The following is a 15,095-nucleotide window of genomic DNA, read 5'->3' on the forward strand; positions in this document are numbered from 1 at the left end:
ATCAGAACACGAGTTCTGATGTCTAGGAAACATCAGCCCCAAAGATCTGAACTAAACTCACAGTTCATGTTGAGGTAATGAAGTAAATTTCATTTAAACCACAAAACACGAAACATAAAATCAAACAGGAGCTGAAAGACGGAGGTTCTGGTGTCACTTCTTCATCTCAGCATGAAGTCGTTCTGCTGGGACTGAAGCCATGATGCAACAGTTTGAGGCGTTTCCCTCCAAGGTGACTGGATCTGCTGTCTGCCTCACCTCCAACTCATCATCACTTCTGTCACTTTCAAGTTGTTCCAGTGACCACCTCAGAGAGGGCGCCAACAATTTTGTCCATGTGTGTTACTGAGCTAGTGTTCTTTCGATTTTACTTTGACTAGGACAGAGTAATCTTGTTCCCGTTGCAGGCCTCAGAGCTCACAGGGAGGACAAACAGTTCAGACTCTGAGCATGAATTCAGAATCAACTCAAATTAGAACAAGTTCTTCAGGATGAACTGGTTCAACACTGGATGGAGAACAGAACCGGGTCCAGCTCAGTTACTGGGCAGTTTGCACCGGCGCCGCCTGCTGGGCCGTCTGACCACCAGCAGGCGGCGCGGTGGAGAGTCTTCCTGCACCCGAAGGTGGACGGAGTGGAGGTCGGAACGGCTACCTGAACCAGCATCGCCGTAGCAACAACACACGGATCAGAACCAACCATGTGAGGCCCGTTTAGGTTGTACCGGTCTGTTCCAGAGCTGCTGTTGACCCTAAGACCCCAGAATCTGAGTTGCCCATTCAACTGGGAAAACCCAGTTCCCATTCAACTGGGAACTGGGTTTTCCCAGTTGAATGGGAAACCCTGACCCTAACCACAGAACTCCAGAACCCCAATCCAGTTTGGGGTTCTGGATTCTCCAACTGGAATCAGATGTAGGCCGAAGAGGCCGTTTCTATGGTCCAGTCGGGCCGCTGCGCTGCCTTCGCACTGCCTTCGCGCTCGGCAGACGCAGCAGCTTGTAAACATGTCGTTCTTCAGAGGGAGACGGTTCCAGTTCATTACCATTTCCCAGCATGCTCGCTGCCGGCTCCTCACACACTCATAATAGATGGAAGCCTCCTCCTTCCTCCCGACTCAAAGACGTCTAAATCCCTCCATTCATGCTGCCACACACACCCACTCTGAGGTGGTGTGTGTGTGTGTGTGTGTGTGTGTGTGTGTGTACTGTGTGGCTCTGACGCCTCGTCAGCCTCTTCAATGTAATGACTGCGGGTGTGTGTGGCCGTCATCTGAAAGCCTTGACATTAAATAGCTGGAAGGCTCATTTTCTTCCTTTGTAACAGAAGGCGCATTAAGCACACACACACACACACACACACACACACACACACACACACACACACAGGATCATCCCGCTGGGCAGTGTTAGCTCGTCAACAGATACCAGACACAATCTGTTTAATCTGCTTCTATGAATTTGCATCTATATAGCAAACTGAACACACACACACACGCACACACACACACACACACACACACACACACACACACACACACACACACATCCCAGCGCTGCCTCAGGAAAACAGAAACTAATCTGAGCCTCTGAGTTGCTGAACAGCAAAGATGAATCTGGACTTGATGACATGAAGCTAAATATAACCGTCAACCCAACGAGCTGCTCCAGTTGGGACAGAGGCTGGTACCACTGGTTCTGCTGGTACCACTGGTTCTGCTGGTACCACTGGTTCTGCTGGTACCGCTGGTTTTGCTGGTACATGTGGATCATGTGGTTCCGCTGCAGATGGTTCTGCTCCGTCTCCCCTGTCTGTCCAGTGGACTTCGTCCCAGAAGTCTAGCTGCAGTTTTGCCAACGTCAGTCTGGCAGCCATTTTGTTTCCAGAGAGGAAACCCTTCCAAGCAGTCACACAGGTTCAGGGTCATGACCTTTAACCTTCGCAGCCTGAGAAGCAGCATGTGGGTTTTTCCTCAGATGTAACTAAAGTTGTAAAACGATGTTGCTGAATGAATGAATCCTCTGGACGGAGGAATAAACCGCCAACCTGGTTTGTTCAGAATTCTGCAGAAGGAACTTGCAGGTTCCCAAAGATGCTAGCTGATGATGCAATATGCTGATGCTAGCTGATGATGCTAGCTGGAGATTCTAGCTGCTGATGCTATATGCTGATGCTAGGTGATGATGCTAGCCTCTGATGGGGAGGAGGAAGCTGCCTGATGCTTGTTGAAAACTCAGAAATAATCACTGCTGATGCTAGCTGCTGATGCTAACGGCGTTTGGATATAAAATGTCTGAACAGAAAAACATTCAGTTCTTGACATTCAGTTCTTTCATTGTTTTCCAAGTTAGAGTTATTGATCGCTGCAGCACTTATAGATTACGTATCAGTTCTACAAAAGGTGATTTATTTCTAATTTAGTTAAAGTAATAAAGTATTATTTTATTGGAATATATACCAGGTGTCCATTAGCTTAAGCTAATCTCAGTTAATCCCTCTGAAATGTATCTGGTTTGTCAACATCCCATCATTTATGCTTCTGTTTTCATCCATCTCTGTATTTTGGTTTCTCTCAGTAGTTTTAGTTTGTAGCTTCAAATGTTATTTAAATGTTTCATAGTTATTATTATTTTCATTGTTTTTGGAAAGGGTACTGGAAACAGGAAGACTATGTATGTTATGAATTAATGACTGGAAAAGGAAAATGATTATATAAGTTAAACTTCATCATGCAGATTTTAATAAATATTTGGTATCCAGACATTTAGAAACATCAAAATCTTTATTATTATGTTTAGTTGGTGAAATGACTGAAATAAATGATCATCATCCATATCTGGATCTGATGATGGATCAGCTGATGTTCACCCTGATCACCGATCTGCTCCCCGGACCGGACCGGACCGGGCCTTCTGGTTCTCTTCATTGCTGCCTGCAGAGATTACTACTGATGAGGACCAGGACCAGGACCAGGACCAGGACCAGAACCTGGTCTGGGATTCTGTAAACTGGGCCCAACCCAGTGGTACCTGCCTGTTGTCAACGGAAGGCTGGAGGCGTGGAAAGGTCAGAGGTCATGATCCGTTTCTCTCATCACCTCGGCAAGAAATGAGACAGAAACGCCTCCAGGGATCCGCAGCACATTCCTGCCTGAGTGTGTTGGCAGGACACACACACACACACACACACACACACCCACACACACACACACACACACACACACACACACACACACCGAGGACACACACACCCCCGTCTGAATGTGTGTGTGACGAAGCAAGGCCGTAATTAATCAAAACAAGCGGTTATTGATCAGCCGGCCTCCTTCAGCTGCTGATCAATAACCCAGGCTGGGGGGGCCGACCCGGGGGAACCGACGTTCCTGGCTGCGGCTCCCAGAAGGCGTTCCTGGGAAGGAGGTCCAGCTGATGCTCCCAGCGGGTCGCTGAAATGTTTGGTGGTTCTGATCTGTAGCCAGACCATCGGGTTCTTTGGAACCAGACCAGTTCTGACCCGACCTTCAAGGTTTGGACCCAGTTTGTTCTCCAGAGCTCTGCTGAAGGGTTCTGTGGTTCATTGTCCTGATCCTGGTTCTGGTCTGATTCTGTTTCCCTTTGGACTGGGAGGTTCTGGTGTTGTTGGTGCTGTTGCCATGGTTACAGAAACCTCGCTGCACCGATCCTGATGAAAGCATGTGTCGAAACCCAAGGAGGGGTCATGACCTGCGACCTTTGGGAGGGGGGCGGGGCCGCTATGGGCCTGCTGATGTTGCCATGGAGACAACATCAGCAGGCCCAGGCGGCTGGACCTGGCGCTCAGGCGCAGCGTGACTTTTTCTAGGCTGTGTTTACTTCCTGTTGTGACGGAGCTGGAAGGTTCTTTATCTTCCTGCCTGCTGGCTCTGCTCTCCGCCAGCAGCTTCACGGCTCCAGTAAAGCCTTGGAGCTCAAACACCGACGCCACGCCTGGACCTCTCACTGGACCCTGGCGGCACAGACGACTCCGCCCACCCGGCAGAGGAATCCCACCCACCCACCCAGCTGCTGCTGTCCAGACTCTTGCCGTTTCAGGTTCGATGTTTCAGGTGGGATGGTAGCCTGCTCTACCGCTGGCGGCTCCTGCTTTGGACTTACAGAACCGCTAAAGCCTGTCGATGGCCCAAAGTACAGCCCCCAAAAAGTCTCAAACAAGATTCCTCTACATCCCCGTCATGAGCTACGGTTAACCCTGAGCTACGGTTAACCCTGAGCTGAGCTAGGGTTAACCGTAGCTCAGGGTTAACTGTAGCTCAGGGTTAACCGTAGCTCAGGGTTAACTGTAGCTCAGGGTTAACCGTAGCTCAGGGTTAACTGTAGCTCAGGGTTAACCGTAGCTCAGGGTTAACCGTAGCTCAGGGTTAACTGTAGCTCAGGGTTAACCGTAGCTCAGGGTTAACCGTAGCTCAGGGTTAACTGTAGCTCAGGGTTAACCGTAGCTCAGGGTTAACTGTAGCTCAGGGTTAACCGTAGCTCAGGGTTAACTGTAGCTCAGGGTTAACCGTAGCTCAGGGTTAACTGTAGCTCAGGGTTAACTGTAGCTCAGGGTTAACATTGGGTCCCTTCCAAAGGTAGCTTCATTGAAACTAGGAAACACTTTAAAACGCTTCCCTTTGATTAAAAAAGGAAATTTGATCCATCAGTACAAACCCAGAGTAGCGGTCTGTAATCTGAGCTACGGATTGAAGCTAAGCTACGGTCAGGATGTATCGGACCGGATCACGTGTCTCTGTCTCTGAGATGACAGGGTCACATGATGATGATCTCATCAGGAAATTGACCCATTTATGGTTTAAAGTGTCTCCAGCTGTTCTATAATCCAGCAAAGTTAAACTCAGTCGGGTCTCAGGTTCTAACAGTCGGCTGGTACCGGTCCACCTCAGGAAACCATCTCGTTTAATCCAGAACACTTCTTCACTTCAGTTCTAAATGCTGCCCTAGGACTTCAAGTCCTTCAGAGTCAGTGACCCGGTCCGAGGTCCGACCCGAAGAGCTGATCCGTTTCAATGTTTCAATCAGAACCGACCAGAACCAAACTGATCCAGCAGCTCATCTATCAGATCCTCTGATTTAATCATTGTAAATGAAGACGGTCCAGTTTGTTTGGGTCTGACATCAGAACACACACACACACACACACACACACACACACAGAGCCTGTTGTTCTGCGGTCGCCAGCGTTGGATCACCAGCTGAATGTTAACGATGCGCTGGGCTTCAGAACCTCTCCTCTAGAATCAGGTTCTGTAGGCGCCAACCCGCCTTCTCCAGCAGAACCGGGCCTGGTCAACAGGTTCTGCTGGAGCCGGTCCGGGTGAAAACGCTTCATCGGGCCAAACAGAGCAGACTTTAATTAGAGGACAGCTAGACGAGAATAAAAGAGAGATTAGAAAGGTTCAGATTAAAATAATCCAGATTATGATCTTCAAGATGAAATTTAAACCTGAAGAAAGAAACAGACGTGTGTCCCAGAACTGGGTCAGCGTCCCGATGCGCCGGCTGAAACCGAGGGAGGAAAACGCCTCGGGCTGAGGCGAAGCTTTGGGCCAGAAAACAATCCCAGCTTGGATCAGAGCGGACAGGAAATGAAGGAACAGGAAACAGGAAACAGGATACAGGAGGCAGCTAGCAGCGCTGAACTCAACTGGATCCAACATGGAGTCAAAAACAACAAAACCTCCAGCAGCAGAAACGCCACAGACAGAAATCCGGACCGCCTCGCTTTGACTAGGACACTCAAAACATCCGTCCGTCCGTCCATCCAAACCAAAATGATAAAAAAGAAGAACCTGGTTCTTTTGGTACTGTTGGTTGAAACCAAGCGATACTTTCTTATTGTCAGCTGGTTCTGATCCAAACTAACTGCCTGCAGAACTCCAGAGAATCGGTTCAGACGGAGCTGCAAAGGTTCTGGTTATTCAAGAACAAGCAGAACCCTGGAGTCCGGAAGCTGCTCAGTCAGCTCCTGACCCGCTGACCCGCTGAGCCCAATTATCTGGGTGGAACCAGGCTCAGCTAATGTGGCTAGTTAGCTGCTAGCTAACACCCTGGGTCCTGACATCTGATTGGACAAGACGTGATGATGACAGAAGCCGTCCAACACACACAGGGACAGGAGACTAGAGGACAGGAGACGTCCAGTCAGGTCCGGCTGGAAGGAGTTCTGCTGGAGACAAACTGAAGGACTGAGGTCCAAACCGGACTGTCTAAACAGAACCCTGAACGCTCCGTCAGTCTTAGAGAAGTAAAATGTGCTCTGGAACTGTGTGTGTGTGTGTGTGTGTGTGTGCGTGTGTGTGTGTGTGTGTGTGTGTGTGTGTGTTTAAACTGTGATCTCCAGCAGGAACAGAACCAGCATCAGGGTTAGCACACCAAGCTAACTCGCCTGCGGCCAAACATGAATTATGCAGAACTCAGCCTGCTGCCTCTGGCTGTGCGCGTGTGTGTGTGTGTGTGTGTGTGAGGGTGTGTGTGAGTGTGAGGGGGTGTGTGTGTGAGGGTGTGTGTGTGAGTGTGTGTGTGTGTGTGAGGGTGTGTGTGTGTGCGTGTGTGTGAGGGTATGTGTGTGTGTGAGGGTATGTGTGTGTGTGTGTGAGTGTGTGTGTGTGTGAGTGTGAGGGGGTGTGTGTGTGAGTGTGAGGGTGTGTGAGTGTGTTATCCGGCTGCACTCGAGGCTGTCTGCATGACGGTATTAGAATAATATGCTAATTACTAATAATTACCCTGTAACATACACACTGATTATCTGACCCTCCTCTTCCTCTTTCTTCCTCCTCCTCACTCTGGCTGCAGCGCCTCCAGGCGAGGAAGAGGAGGAGGAAGAGGACGTTCTGCGTCCACCTCTCCAATGGAACGGACCGGTTCTTGAGCAGAACCTTCTGGTTCTCCTGAAAACCTCATGTGGTTCTGGTTCTGCTAGAGGTTTCTCCTTGTTTGGGGGGAGTGGACCAGAACCGGAGGAGGAGAGTCATCATTAGCCAACATGTCCACCAGAGGACAACAGACCTGCTGTGGGTCCAGAACCTGAACAGAACCGCACCAGAACCTCTGCAGGAACCAACCAGAGAAGTCCTGCTGCTCTCCTTCCTGACCTTTGACCTGAGAAGGTCACCTGCTGCTAAGAGAGAGAAACTGGGCCGATCCATCAGAACCAGGAAGTCGGTCTGGCGTCTCAGGGAGTCGTTAGCCTCTCTTAACCCGGGTCGGTCCCAGGGGTCCCGGTTGCCATGGTTACGCTCTGACACACTTGCAGACGATCGCTAAGCGGGTCGGTTCCGCCCGGCTCGCCGTGACCCAGAAACTCAAAGACGTCTCGACTCAGAGGTTACCGAGCGCGCTCAGACGGACCCGCAGGCAGCGAAGGCATCGTGCTGCCTTCGCTGCCGCCAGAAACCCGGCAGGTTCTGGACACGACCCGCTTCTGACAGATAGAAACTGGCCTGAGCCCGACCAGAACCAAACCCCTTCATCCAGGTTTCTGAAGAAGAGGTCCAGTTCAGGTAACCGGGTCCAGAACAGAACCCGGTGCTGCTGACTCGAGAGACCGGCAAGAATCCATTCCTCACACACCAGAACCGGGTCCAATACGACACAGCAGCAGGGGGTGTGGACACACACACACACAAACACACTCTCAGCATTGTCTCCAACAATAATCCTGACTGTGATCAGGGATTTGGACCCAAACACTAATCACACACTGACATCTCTGGACAGGATTAGACCCTCTGCAGCTGTGTGTGTGTCACTGTGTGTGTGTGTCAGTGTGTGTTTGTGTGTGTGTGTGTGTGTTACTGTGTGTGTTAATCTGGGGAAGACATGCTGACTTAATCTCCTGTTGCAGGAATAATTTGGTTAATCTGAGAAGCATCAGGAGCTCCTCTGTTGTCACGGTAACGATCACATGACCCACCAAGGTGAGTCACCAGGACAGCTCCTGACATTAGGCGGGCCGGGTCAGTACCGGCCCACAGTGAGTCGGTACCGGCACCTGGACTTCCTCGGTTGGGGTTTACTCAGCAGCAGATCAACCACAGAACCAGAACCATGACTTTATGGGTTACACTGAGGTCCAGAGCTGAAGAGGTTCTGGTGGTTCTGGTTCCTCCTGCCGGTTCTGTTCACTGATTTTTAATGTGATTTACAGCGAGCGCCTCCAATCTGGAGCAATAAAATAAAGACTAACCTGCTGCTGGAGCAGCTAGCGGTTACGCTGCTAAAGCAGTTAGCGGTTATATGCTGGAGCAGCTAGCGGTTACGCTGCTAAAGCAGTTAGCGGTTATATGCTGGAGCAGCTAGCGGTTACGCTGCTAAAGCAGTTAGCGGTTATATGCTGGAGCAGCTAGCGGTTACGCTGCTAAAGCAGCTAGCGGTTACATGCTGGAGCAGCTAGCGGTTACGCTGCTAAAGCAGCTAGCGGTTACATGCTGGAGCAGCTAGCGGTTACGCTGCTAAAGCAGTGTTAGCAGTTAGCCTGTTTGCTATTAGCTTTATCGCATTAGCTTCATTATTTTCTGAGCCAAAATGAAAACAAACTAAAGAAATGCTAGCTTACACATTTTAGCTACAGTGCTGCAATATTTTTAGCTAAGGATCGGACCGACCCAGGCCCGGTCGGACTCCTGCCTCTAGAACCAAGTGAGGCCATGAGACGGCCAGCAGAAGTTCTGTTGGGTTCTGATAAAAGAAGAATTGAACTCATTCAGCTGTGTTGCGGTCAAGAAAACCGGATCATTGAGCCGAACCAAGTGGTTCTGAAGTTCAAACCACCAGATCATGTGTTCCTCATGTGTTTTCCGGTTCGGTCCAGAAGGTTCTCCAGCTGAAAAGGGTTCTGAATAGAGATAATTGCCTCACAGAGAACCCCCCCCCCCCCCCCCCCCCCCCCCCCACACACACACACACACACCTGAGGATAGTGTGTTAATCTGTGAGCTTCATTAAAACCCTGACGAGACAGAACAAAGAGCTGACTGCACCTGAACACAACACCAACACACACACAGTAACTCATACTGCAACACACACCAACACACACACAGTAACTCATACTGCAACACACACACACACACACACAGTAACTCATACTGCAACACACACACACACACACACGCCAACTCACACTGCAACACACACACACACACACGCCAACTCACACTGCAACACACACACACACACACGCCAACTCACACTGCAACACACACACACGTACACGCCGCCTGTGAAGCACACTCAAAGGAAAAGGTAAAGTTCTGAATCAGCGACAGTTCTGAACCTGGACACAGCGGGTCATCAGTGTGTGTTCAGTGTGTGTGTTCAGTTCCATAACCAGTTTTTATTTCAACCCTCCCTTCTGGGAAACAAATTTCAACTAAATACAAGCTGAAGACAAGATGGCCGACCCTGGGTGGGCTGAAGACAAGATGGTTCACTTCAACCTGAACTACAGAAGCCCAGATTTGGCAGGGAAAATTATTTTTAAAAAGAAATCCTTCTAAACGAAAATGTGATGCATCATGACATTGATATTTTTCAGAGCCAGGTCTGACCAGTCTAAAACCAGTTCAAAACCAGTCTAAAGCCAGTCTATGGCCAGTTTAAAACCAGTCTAAAACCAGTCTAAGACCAGTTCAAAACCAGTCTATAACCAGTTTAAAACCAGTCTAAAGCCAGTCTATGGCCAGTTTAAAACCAGTCTAAAGCCAGTCTATGGCCAGTTTAAAACCAGTCTAAAACCAGTCTAAAGCCAGTCTATGGCCAGTTTAAAACCAGTCTATAACCAGTTCAAAACCAGTCTAAAGCCAGTCTATGGCCAGTTTATAACCAGTTCAAAACCAGTCTAAAGCCAGTCTATGGCCAGTTTAAAACCAGTCTATGGCCAGTTTAAAACCAGTCTAAAACCAGTTCAAAACCAGTCTAAAGCCAGTCTACGACCGGTTTAAAACCAATCTATAACCAGTCTAAAACCGGTCTAAGACCAGTTCAAAACCAGTCTATAACCAGTTTAAAACCAGTCTAAAGCCAGTCTATGGCCAGTTTAAAACCAGTCTAAAGCCAGTCTATGGCCAGTTTATAACCAGTTCAAAACCAGTCTAAAGCCAGTCTATGGCCAGTTTAAAACCAGTCTATGGCCAGTTTAAAACCAGTCTAAAACCAGTTCAAAACCAGTCTAAAGCCAGTCTATGGCCAGTTTAAAACCAGTCTAAAACCAGTCTAAGACCAGTTCAAAACCAGTCTATAACCAGTTTATAACCAGTCTAAAGCCAGTCTATGGCCAGTTTAAAACCAGTCTATAACCAGTTCAAAACCAGTCTAAAGCCAGTCTATGGCCAGTTTAAAACCAGTCTATGGCCAGTTTAAAACCAGTCTAAAACCAGTTCAAAACCAGTCTAAAGCCAGTCTACGACCGGTTTAAAACCAATCTATAACCAGTCTAAAACCGGTCTAAGACCAGTTCAAAACCAGTCTATAACCAGTTTAAAACCAGTCTAAAGCCAGTCTATGGCCAGTTTAAAACCAGTCTAAAGCCAGTCTATGGCCAGTTTAAAACCAGTCTAAAACCAGTCTAAAGCCAGTCTATGGCCAGTTTAAAACCAGTCTATGGCCAGTTTAAAACCAGTCTAAAACCAGTTTAAAACCAGTCTATGGCCAGTTTAAAACCGGTCTAAGACCAGTTCAAAACCAGTCTAAAACCAGTCTACGACCGGTTTAAAACCAATCTAAAACCAGTCTAAAACCGGTCTAAGACCAGTTCAAAACCAGTCTATAACCAGTTCAAAACCAGTCTAAAGCCAGTCTATGGCCAGTTCAAAACCAATCTAAAACCAGCCTAAAACTAGTCTAAAACCAGTTTAAACCAGTCCAGGCCGTCGGTTGTCTCCGTGTCACTAGGGACAAGCGGTCTAAATCAAGTCCAGCACGTCGTTAGAACCGGTTCTGCTCTTTGTGGATGAAATGTTCTGATTCCTGTAACTTTACTGTAAATTATATGATTTTAATTTTGTTCATTTTTAGGTTAAACGTCTGGAGAACGAGCTAGCGAGCAGAGCTAGCTTCTTTTAGCTAACCGCTACATTTCATGACACCATGTTGGGTCATCAGAACCGGCCTTGACCCACAGTAGATACATGGAACCAGTTCAAGGATGGTTCAAGGCGTCCAGCTCCTGGTCCATTCCAAAAGAATCGAGATTCTTCATCACTGCTGTAGAGCCTTCACAATCATCATCATCATCATCATCATCAGGAGCCTGATGGGATCTGACCCCCCTCTTCCTCCCCCAACAGATCCAGAGCTGTGATTGGCTGAGATGTGGAAGAGTCATCATCATTTATTATTATTAATATTAATAAATGCTCAGAGCCCAGAGTTCCTCCTCTTTGTATTTCGTCATGGAAACGTTCCCATCTGACCCGGACTGGTACCAGACCAGACCCGAACCTGACCCGGACCAGACCTGACCCAAATCAGGAAACCAGAACCAAAAATAAAATTACATCAATGCAGCAGAACAGGAAGACCCGAACTCAACCAGACGGTTCTGATCCATCAGATGGTTCTGATCCATGTATTAGAGAGCAGGAATTTCAACCGGAGAAGTCGGTTCTGATGGATAAATAGCTCTCAGCTCAGAACCTGGTTCTACTGGGTTCTACTGATCAAACACGACCAACAGCTCAGCTGGTTCTGATTGATGATCAATGAATTCTGATTTAAGGAATAAAACCTGTTCTCTCCAAAGTTCTGCTGAGGAGGAGGGAAATGTGACCAGAACCGGAACCAGAACCGGAAGATCCCTCTCTGTTCCAACCTGGCGGTTCTTGCTGGGCTGCTTCTGAGACACGAACCGAACTGGAAGAGGAAACAAAGACTGCAGGATGTTCTGAGGGCCGCTGAGTTTCCAGAACCTCCGAACCGAACCGACGGGCAGAGTGGAGGAAGAGGAGGAGATTTTCCAGCTGGAAACTTGGATGCCAACACTCAGAGCTCCTCTGTTCCCTCCGCAGACCCCCCGGCCCCCACCAGGTGCCGAACCGAACCGAACCGAATCGTCCTCTTACCTTGGAAGGTGTCCGCTCGCGCTCCCCGAACTCCCAGCAGAACCAGGAGGAGAACCGCGGGCAGCGGGAAACTTCCAGTCCGCTCCATGATCTGGGAAAACTCCGGAGAACTCCGAGCCTCCTCCTCCTCTTCCTCCTCCTCCTCCTCTTCCTCAGGGGTTCTGGACTTCCCTCGCGCTCCAACACGCGCTCACGCGCACACGGAGGGACTGCGGCGCGCGGCCAGGTGAGCGTTCAGACAGGTGAGTTCGGCTCTTTGATCCTCCGGCTGGTTTCTGCGCTCGAGACAGACAGACGGAGAGCGCGAGACGCCGAGAGGGTGTACCGATGAGCTAGTGACGTCACGGGGGTCGAGAGACACTGAGAGAGAGAGAGAGAGAGAGAGAGGGGGGGGGGGGGGGGGGGGGGGGGGCTCCAGGTTTTTAATTATTTTGTTGCTTCCGGTTAAAACTTTGAACATTTATTGATTTCATCATTTGTTGAATATTTGTGGGAACTTTGAGGTTCTGCTGCGGTTCCGTTTGGACCTGGAACCTCTAGAACCCCATGTTATTATCTCCATAAAGTTTATCAGAACCATTTCCTCCGGTTCGGCCTCTGTGAGCAGAACCAAGGTCTCATTGGTTCGGCCCGGTTCTGGTCCGGGTTTCATGTTTTTATCTGGTTTGATGAAAGCTGTGTTAGAATCTGTTACATCGGTGTTGGCCGGGTTCTAGTGTCATGACGTCATACCGGGTCAGATGTTCCGGATCAATCAGAGTTCTGATGAACTTTTCGGTGTTTGTGAAGCGGAACCGGCGCGGCTGCTGCCCCCTGCTGGCTGCTGTGCGTCACTGCGCGGGTCTCCGGCTCTGAATGGAAGTATCCGGTAGCCAGACAGAACGTTCTCATATGAGGACCAGTTCTTTTCAAACTAGACCAGATCATGTTAGTAAACATGCTTCCGGTTCCTTTAAGCAGATTTTTAAACCAGGAGCAGAACTGGAATAAAAAGAAGAAACTGGATTCATAACTCAGTAAATTCTGACACAAAAGAGAAAAACTTTTTATTCTGGCCTCCACTTCTTCTGTAACCACGAGAATAAAACTCTTCCTGCTGCGTCTCTACCGCCACCTGCTGGTCATGATGTATACTGCAGCACATCATGATTCAAATCAAGTTTGTTTTATTAAATGACTTTTAAAATCAGAAAGACATTAACAAAGGTGCGACTTTATGCTTATTAATTAATGTTTTCTGTCTGGTTCTCCACTCTTACTAAACCCAAGCAGTTGGGAGGTTTATCTTTACCCAATTTGCAGCTCTACTACTGGTCTGCTCAGCTTAAAATGATGTCTGACTGGTTTTCTAGTAGAGACACCTGCTTATGGCGGGCCTTGAATCTTTATCATGCTGTCCTAGAAGGTTAAGTTCTCTCCCTTTTATCAATAACTTAGATTAATTGGATTCATTGAAGGAAAACATGGTAGTTTATAGTACTTTGTTAGCTTGGCAAGACATAAGGAAATACTTGAATATTCCCTCCTTTATCTCAATTAGATCCCCCCTGACTTTAAACCCAGACCTACCAACTTCTATTAGAAGTATTAGAACTGGTCTTGTTCTGGTCTGAATGATTTCTCTGATTTGTTGATTTCCGGTGCTATCAAATCATTTAATCAAATCAGGGACAAGAGCAACATTCCTCAGAAAGATTTTTATAAATATCTTCAGATTCGACATTTTATGGATTCATTATTTCGGTCCAATGGATTCTGTAGGGAACTGACAGACTTAGAAAATGTTCTGGTTTCCACCAATTCTCCTAAAGGTCTGATTTCCAAATTCTATGCTTTCTTCCTCTGCTCTGTACCATCAAGCTTTGACTCTGTCAGCGGTTGTGGGACCGCGATCTGGAGATGAAATTCAGCCCTTTAGATTGGCTTAAGATTTGCAATGGAACCTTTCCTCCATGCACTTCTATTTCCAGTGTTGTATAAAGTACTGAAATCTCAGAGTCAAGTAAAAGTATAAGTACCTCTCCAAAATATGACTTTGGTAAAAGTCCAAGTCACTGACTGAAATGTTACTTGAGTTAAAGTCTTAAAGTATCTGAAACTTCTTGTACTCAAGTATGGAAATTACTGTAAAAATGGATGTACTCAAGTAATGTAATGAAAAGTACAAGTAAAAAGTAAAACAAAGCAAATGCAGTTTGAATGACATTTTTTATATTTTGGTAAACTTGTCAAATACACTTAAAATAATGTACCCAACCAAGTGCAGGCAAAATTAAACCTGCTAATAGATATACCTGCAGGCATCATTTAGTTAAGAAAATTAGGTGCTTTACCTATAGCACAAGGTTAACTTAACCTGCTTTACAACTGATTATTATTCGTTAAATTTAGTCTAAATTGCTGTCGCTATGGCTTCTGTCCCCTCTTGAACAGAGGAGTCTAGGTAGCCTGCTACAGTAAACATTAGGCCTCAGCTAAATACACCACGTATGGAACTGAAACAATGCCAAACAAAGTTCATTTATGGTCAACGTTTCACAATACAGTAGTGCCTAGTGACCAAGCTATAGTTACTGAAACAGGAGGATTATAACCATTTCATAAGACGTTACCTCGATGTGTTTCTTCAAGATGGACGGGGAGTTTTTGTAAGATAGAATTTCCACATCTTTGGGCAGGAATAACATAAACTGCATGCGGTACGACGAATCTTTAACACCCACGAAAGAGTGTATTGTGTTTAAATAAGGCCATGGGCTCTCATCACCAGCTGGTGGTTCCCCTGGAGCCGTGTCTGACGTAGTTGCAGTCGTTGTGGTCTCCGTCTCCTCCTCCATGTGACTGCTGCTGATTGCGAGACTTGCTTTGTGTTTAATGGGAGAAGCGAAACAGGTGTATCCTATTGGAGGTGATGAACAAGCCCAGGCAAGCAGGCTACCAACTTTGTTCGGTAGCCTGCTTGCTACTTGCTAATCAGTAGGTGGGATCAAAACACTTTGTTT

At 47.6% G+C, this 15,095-nt stretch overlaps 1 protein-coding gene across 6 annotated transcripts in view; it reads right to left on the reverse strand.

Annotated features, from left to right (window-relative positions):
* Positions 1-12,443, reverse strand: part of LOC102227121 (receptor-type tyrosine-protein phosphatase mu-like) — a 76,351-nt gene extending 63,908 nt beyond the window's left edge. For all 6 annotated transcript variants that reach the window (XM_023326114.1, XM_023326116.1, XM_023326117.1 and 3 more), the window contains exon 1: positions 12,094-12,443. In XM_023326114.1, coding sequence (XP_023181882.1) covers positions 12,094-12,181 — 88 coding nt within the window. In that variant the 5' untranslated portion in view covers positions 12,182-12,443. The remainder of the gene's footprint in view (positions 1-12,093) is intronic.
* Positions 12,444-15,095: the final 2,652 nt, after the last annotated feature.

The sequence above is a fragment of the Xiphophorus maculatus genome, chromosome 21 (genome assembly GCF_002775205.1).
Source record: "Xiphophorus maculatus strain JP 163 A chromosome 21, X_maculatus-5.0-male, whole genome shotgun sequence".
Lineage (NCBI taxonomy): Eukaryota > Metazoa > Chordata > Actinopteri > Cyprinodontiformes > Poeciliidae > Xiphophorus > Xiphophorus maculatus.